At 33.2% G+C, this 8,046-nt stretch overlaps 1 protein-coding gene across 1 annotated transcript in view; it reads left to right on the forward strand.

Annotated features, from left to right (window-relative positions):
- LOC124888939 (secreted RxLR effector protein 161-like) overlaps positions 1 to 1,562 on the forward strand; it is a 6,115-nt gene extending 4,553 nt beyond the window's left edge. Inside the window, exon 3 of the mRNA XM_047400221.1 lies at positions 1,267 to 1,562. Coding sequence (XP_047256177.1) covers positions 1,267 to 1,562 — 296 coding nt within the window. The remainder of the gene's footprint in view (positions 1 to 1,266) is intronic.
- The last annotated feature ends 6,484 nt before the right edge of the window (positions 1,563 to 8,046 follow it).

Below are 8,046 nucleotides of genomic sequence, written 5' to 3' on the forward strand. Positions count from 1 at the left end.
GATTTTACTGTCCTAATCATAGTACGAGAATAGTTGAAACTGGAAACATTAGATTCATTGAGAATGATGAAGTTAGTGGGAGTGAAGAACCACGTAATGTGGAAATTAAAGAAGTTAGGGTGCAAATTCCTCTACCCTGTACTTCTTTTTAAATTTGTTGTTCCTGAAGCTGTTGTACAACAAAGTAATCAACAAGAACAACAAATTAATATTCCTACTAATGAAGCCATAATTGATGAACCTGTAGTAGATGAACCTCAAAAAGTAGTATAAAAAATATCTCAAAGACAAAGGAGATCTGCTATTTCTGATGATTATTTGGTATATCTACATGAGTCAGAAACTGACTTGGGAATTGATGATGATCCAGTTTCATTTTCACAAGCCATTGAAAGTAATAATTCTGATAGATGGATAAATGCTATGAAAGATGAGTTAAAATCTATGGAATAGAACGAAGTTTGGGACCTTGTTGAATTACCCGAAGGTTGCAAAAGATTTAGGTGTAAATGGGTCTTTAAGACCAAACGCGACTCAACTGGCAACATCGAACGTCACAAGGCCAAACTTGTTGCCAAAGGTTTCACTCAAAAGGATGGCATTGACTATAAAGAAATGTTTTCACCCGTCTCTAGAAAAGATTCACTCAGAATTATAATGGCCTTGGTAGCTCATAATGACTTAGAGCTACATCAAATGGATGTGAAAACAGCCTTTCTAAATGGAAATTTAGAGGAAGAAGTTTATATGAATCAACCTGAGAGGTTTTCTATTAAAGAAAAGGAACACATGGTGTGTAAAATTAAGAAGTCAATATATGGACTTAAACAAGTTTTTCGACAATGGTATCTTAAGTTTAATGAAACGATTGTCACCAAGAAAACATTGTTGATCGGTGTATATATCTGAAGGTTAGTGGGAGTAAGTTTATTATGTTAGTCTTGTATGTTGATGACATCTTGTTGGCTACTTATGATCTTGGTTTGTTACATGATACCAAGAAATATCTCTCTAACAACTTTGAAATGAAAGATATGGGTGAGGCATCCTATGTGATTGGAATTGAAATATTTCGAGATAGATCACAAGGATTATTGGGATTGTCTCAGAAAACCTATATTAATAAAGTATTAGAGAGATTTAGAATGGAAAAATACTCATCAAGTCCCATTCCAATCCAGAAAGGAGATAAGTTTAGTCTCAATCAATGTCCAAAGAATGACTTGGAATGAAAGCAAATAAAAGATATTCCTTATGCATCAATAGTTGGGAGTCTTATGTATGCCCAAATATGTACAAGACCAGACATCAGTTTTGCTGTTGGAATGCTGGGTCGATATCAAAGTAATCCTGGAATGGATCACTGGAAGGCTGCAAAGAAAGTGTTGCGATACTTACAAGAAACGAAAGATCATATGCTCACTTATAGAAGATCTGATAATCTAGATGCGATTGGATATTTAGATTCAAATTATGCTGATTGTGTGGATACAAGAAAATCTACATTTGGATATTTGTTTCTGTTAGGTGGAGGATCAATATCATGGAAGAGTGCAAAGTAGTCTGTTATAGCTGCATCCACTATGAAAGCTGGGTTTATGGCATGCTTTGAGGCCACAGTCCAGGATAATTGGTTGCAGAATTTTATTTCAGGACTTAGACTAGTCAATAATATAGCCAGGCTGCTGAAAATTTATTGTGATAATACTACCGCAGTTTTCTTCTCTAAGAACGATAAGTATTCCAAAGGTGCTAAACATATGGAATAGAAATACTTTTCGGTTAAAAAAAAAGCCCAGAAACATAAAGTGTCAATTGAACATATTAGCACTAAGCTTATGATTGCCGATCCTTTGACGAAAGGATTATCGCCCAAAACATTTATTGAACATGTTGAAAGGATGGGTCTTATTGATAGCAATGAATGATTTTATGTAAAGACTATATTATGTTTATGAAATTGACACTTTGAGCTCAAATTATTTATGTTTCTGTTGTTACCTGTTTTCTCTTGTATACATAATATTGTGAATAATGATGACAGATTCTGACTTAGATAAAGGATTCTAAGTATTATCGTTGGACCCATTATGTATTTGAAAGGTTATGTTAGGTAATAAACTAATATTGTAGTACATGAAAGGAACTATGTCAAGTAAAGGGACGTACAACCGCCATGACTTATTTTAGTTGATTTATTTAACGATGACAAATGATGTTGGATTTAAAGTTAATAGTGAAGTTGATTGACGTACCTATTAAACCATTAAATTAACATTGTGTGTGCCAAGTGGGAGAATGTAAATTTCTATGAACCACATAATTAATTTATTTATTGGTTTAATAATAATTGAATAAGTTAAATCCTAAATCTATATGGAAAGTTACCTAGTAGGATAATTACTGACTCCTAGTAGGATTGTATCCACAATTACTGAGTCCTAGTAGGATAATGATTGTATCCACCAATCACGTTGATGGAACGTGAAAATATAACTGACTATTCTCATTATAAAAGGTGTCTTCTCTCTACCAAAAGAAGAATAAGCTCCATCACAATTATTCTGAAAGTAAGGTAAAGAGAGAAATAATTCAGTGCTTCTGCTATTACGCTTTTGCTTCTGCTAAAACCATGGAGAATTCAGGTAAGTAATTCTTTATTGAATTACTGTTATTATGTGTATGTGAAAATCATTAAGTTCAACGTTCCTGAATAATACAAAGGATTATGGATAGTATTGTTTATGTATAAGATTGTTTAAGTTTAAATAATCCGTTTTATGCTTACAGAAAAAACCTATTATGAGTACTTATTTATTTCTTCTTTCTTAGTCAACAATTAATGAATGTAACATTTTTGTCACTTTATTTTTTCAAAATCAAACTTAACCTATCTAGTCTAGCTTATAAGAGTAAGTTTGACCTCTCAGAAACTTCTAAGCGCCTCTTTCCCCCTCCCCTGTGATGTTTGTCACTCCATTGTTTAGAGCTAAAAAATGCATAATTTTCATGCATTGACATAATATAAGTACATACAATACAAATTCAGTTTCATAACAAAATATTACTACTCAATTTATAAGATCTCAAAATTTAATTTGTGTAAAAAAAAAAGGAAAAATGGTGATGATGAAGAATAGAATCTATGATGTGTGCTCATGATGGCTAACATTTAGGTGCTCGTTTGTTATTGTCTCCTTCATGGAGTTTACAAAGTCATCTACAGCTTGAAGAACTTTGACTCGAGAGGAATTGAGTTGCATGGGTACTCACGACAAAAAGTACATTAAAAAGAAATTTTAAAGACCATGTCGATCGAGTAATGCAGTTTCATTTTTTTTATATATAAAGCAAGCATTGCAAGTTGCAAGTTGCAGTAGTAGAATTGTTGGTGAATATTTCTTTTACCTGGTGCTAATAATGAATCTATCACCAAGCTATGGAAATGAAACAGCATACTCGCATAATGCACTATGAGTAATGTGTGAAGCAAATTAAAATGCACAAAGAGGAAATTCACACAAGCATATTATTTACATTATGTATATAAATGGACATCATCCACCTAATTATTGCATGAGTGTACTCGATAATTTTTCTTTTAACTCCTCATTCTTCTACCAAGATCCCGTTAATGTTTTCTACGAGCATCTTAATCTATATCCGCATGGTATATTTGTTTTATCCAATAATTGATTCTTCTACTTCTCCAACTCTTTAATTAATTTCTTTAAGTTTTGCCACTTCAGCTTCTAACTCTAATGTATAAGCCTACTTCCAAGCCCTTGATCTAGCTGCAGATTCTTTGTTCTTAATCATCCTCCTACGCTTTCGTTGTACAATTTTTTTTAAAGAACTACCAAATCTCCTGTCTCTTCCACCCTTCAATTAGATAAGCTGAACAACAGAGAATGTTATTTTCGTAAAATATAGCAATTTAAAATTAAACTTCGGACCTAATTATTTAAGGGAAAGGACAAAAATAACACCTAAAACTAAAATAATTCCACAAAACTAGCACCTGAATTTAAAAATCCAGTAAATAGCCATCAAGCATCAAAATTCGGCCCTTTCCGTTTTGTGTACTGGGCCGCCGACAGGTGTTTACAGGTGCCATATTATTTTCGCCCATTTTAATGTTGTAGAATAACATCTTTTATCTTAATGACAACTAGCATCTGTGCTCTGCTGTTCGAATCAAGTGATCAGAGTAGAAAGTTGTCATTCGAATAAAAGGTTAAATGAGATTCTTATGTTTAAACAACTACAGGACACAAATTTGAACCTTTTTTTTTCCGTCAAAGACAACATAGATTAATCCTATATCTTATAAATATCCTTGTATTTAACAGCATAGTGTATTGCAAACTTTTGATTACTGGAAATAAAGTGACATGAATTATACATATTTATACAATACAATTGTTAAATATATATATTTATATGTAATAATGATTCGGTTTCAATACATATACATATTGTATATAATAATTATAGCATTTTTATACACATTCTATACAATTTTTAACTACAATTATTATTTATATACATATTTTATACGACTCTACATAGTTTCTACATGCATTCTAAAAATGTATCAATCTAATATAAGAGAGTATCAATTGAGTATATGGACACTGTAAGTGTATCAATGTAGTATAAAAGTGTATTAATATGGTATAAAAAAGTATCAATTGGATATAGGGACTGCACGTACTTACATAAAATTTTCCTTTCTCTTTTTTAAAAAGTGTATCAATATACTATGAAAGTGTATCAATTTGGTATAAAAGTGTATCAATTGAGTATAGAGACTGCATGTGATCAATTGGACCAAATGGCTAAAAAAAGGAATTAGTTAAGCCGACAACCCATGTCTACCTTTTCTAATGTGGGTTATTTTTAAAAAAAATGGACAGCTCATGTCCTTTTCCCATTATTTAACATGACCTGGCTTGCTACAGTCTACTGTGCGAAAGCCCACCATAGGAAAATCAAATACAGAGTAAATTTAACCATGTTATTAAACTCAAAATTTATAAGTAACTGTTCATAATAACAAAAGCTCATCGAAAAAAATACATTTACAATAACACCCGAGAGGTACGACCGCATAAAGTAGACAAATACATGTAACATTTTTGGCTTATATTTAAAACTAAGGTACAATAACATGCAGACTCGATATTGAGCATGAAAAAAATATCATGGGCATCTTTTTTACCTACATTGATTATGAAGAAACACAAACAGATCCATCTGATGTCAATTTTTCTAAGGTAAGGACTAAGTTGAGCCACTGCATCTCCCCTATAATTATGGCTAACTAACATTTTAAAATAAATATTAATATTTCCAGAATTACAAAATCATAATTTAAAAAAAATATATTAATTTTCGTTCGTAAAACTGACTTGTATATACCTTTAGTTTTGCAAGCTCTTTGCTTTATATACATTGGTTAAAGACCCTAGAAATTAAGGATTATCCTCCCCTGTTAATTCTGTTGGGTTCATAGTAATGAAAGGATGTGAATAGAAAAATGGAGAGTAAAAGGGTGGAGGAAAGGAGACACCAAAAATGAAAAGTGTACTCCCAAAATGACAAGTTTACTCTTTCTCCCACATTGGTGGAAGAAGAGAACTTGAGAGTGTTTATATTGAAAAACACTAACTCCACATGGATAGTGAGGCAAGAAATAGATCAATTTTTTGGACAAACTTTATGCGTATTCCAAAGGGAAACGCAGTAGAAACTTTTCTGCACAGTGTTTCGACAGTAATGCTACAGGAATTACGTGAACAGTAGAAGTGGCACTGTTACGTAAACAGTAGCACTATTTTGCGTGAACAGTAGCACTGTTTACGTGAATAGTTGCACTGGTTCACGAACTGCTGCAACATTTTATTGAACTGACACACTTATTCATGAAATGTCATGCCTGTTCAAGAACAGTCACACTATTTGGCCGAATGGACATGAATTTTCAAAAAAGGTAACACCTTTTAGATAAACCTTTGTCTCTTTTCAGAAGAGGCATCATTTATCTATAAAAACCTGCTTTGATTCACAAGTTTTAGCATAGAAATTTTCAGATTAAAAAACTTCTTCTTCTTGTCTTAAAAATACTCTACGTGTGATCATTCAAACCGTGAGTGTATTTGAAGAAACTGCCTATTTGATGTACCGCTATAGTCGGATTGAAGGACATTTTATCCTGGGAGGAATATTCCATAACCTCAGGTACAGTGAGGGAAATTATTCCTTAAGAAAAATTTGTGAATTCAGACGACTTGACCTTAATCATTTCTGTTTCATATTCATTTTCTAAAAAAATAAATATACCTCTTGGAAAGGTCATTTTGATCTTGTGTTGAGGGTATTTGATACTTCATTGTGTTCTTGTTCATACTTGAACTCGAGTTGAAGTTTTTGTTGTAATATATAGATTTTGCATACCTGAATATATTGTGGAAATAACAATCTTAAGGAATAAACTCTTACAGAATCTGTATTGCTTGTTTTGGATATTAAAGCTTAGGCTTTCTAATCCTCTTGAATTTAACTAGTGATTAGAAGACATAAAATCTTCATCACGAGTTAAGGTTCACTCGGTTGACGATTCAAAGTAATAAAAACTTCATCGTTAACTAGAAATAAGAAGAAGAGTTTAAAGTTATTTAACTTTATAAATAGTATTCTGAAAAATACTAAGTTTTCTGTCTTGTGGTGATAGGAAAAAATGACAACTGAAAGTCAAATGATGGATGCGACAACGTCTGTGGGGGCAAATAATATTGCCACATCAAGTCGCACAAATGCTCTGCCAACGATGGCACCGGCGGAGAAGCCCAGAAAATTTTCTGGCATAGACTTCAAGCGGTGGCAACAAAAGATGTTCTTTTACCTCACCACTTTATGTCTACAACGGTTCACTAGCGAAGACACTCCCGAGGTGCCCGAGGGAACCTCGGACAAGGACCGCTTCATTATTGTAGAAGCTTGGAAACATTTGGATTTCCTTTGTAGGAACTATATTCTGAGTGGTCTCCAAGACGACCTCTATAATGTCTATAGTGGAACCAAGACATCAAAAGAACTGTGGGGGGCACTTGAACGGAAATATAAAATGGAAGATGCAGAAATAAAGAAATTCCTTGTTGCACTATTCCTGAACTTCAAAATGATTGACAGCAAATCTGTTGTCTCTCAAGTACAGGAGTTGTAAGTCATCATACATGATCTCCTAGCAGAAGGTTTAATTGTGAATGATGCTTTCCAAGTAGTAGCGATAGTTGAGAAGCTACCACATTTGTGGAAAGACTTCAAAAACTACTTAAAGCATAAACGCAAGGAGATGACTATTGAAGATCTTATTGTCCGACTTTGTATTAAAGAGGACAATAAAGATGCCGAAAGAAGGTCAAAGGGAAATTCTACAATGAATGGAGAACATATAGTAGAAGATAGCCAAAACAACTCAAAGAAAAGAAAGAAAGTTAAACATGGAAGCGATCAACCCAAGAAAAATTTCAAGGGAAAATACTTTGATTATGGCAAAATTGGCCACAAGTCCACAGATTATCGAGCCATGAAGAAAGGTAAGAAAAAGAACCAAGCGAATATGATTGAGTCCAATCAAGAATATGATGATTTGTGTGCTATGTTCACAGAATACAACTTGGTGGGGAATCCACGCGAATGGTGGATGGATTCAGGTTCCACACTCCATGTTTGAGCAAACAAAGAGTTGTTCTCGTCATTTGCTCTGGCTCAAGCAGAAAAAATGCTTTACATGGCCAACTCCGCTACTGCTAAGGTGGAGGGAACAGAAAAAATTTGCCTAAAGATGACTTTCGGTAAGATCTCGACACTGAACAATGTGCTATATGTTTTGGAGTTACGTAGGAACTTAATTTTTATTTCACTCCTAGATAAGAACGGATTCAAATGTGTAACCATTTCTAGAAAAATTATAGTTAGCAAAGGAGAAATGTATGTAGGAAAAGGCTATCTCATGGAGGGCCTTTATAAAATGAATGTAAT

This window comes from Capsicum annuum, chromosome 11 (genome assembly GCF_002878395.1).
Source record: "Capsicum annuum cultivar UCD-10X-F1 chromosome 11, UCD10Xv1.1, whole genome shotgun sequence".
Taxonomy (NCBI): domain Eukaryota; kingdom Viridiplantae; phylum Streptophyta; class Magnoliopsida; order Solanales; family Solanaceae; genus Capsicum; species Capsicum annuum.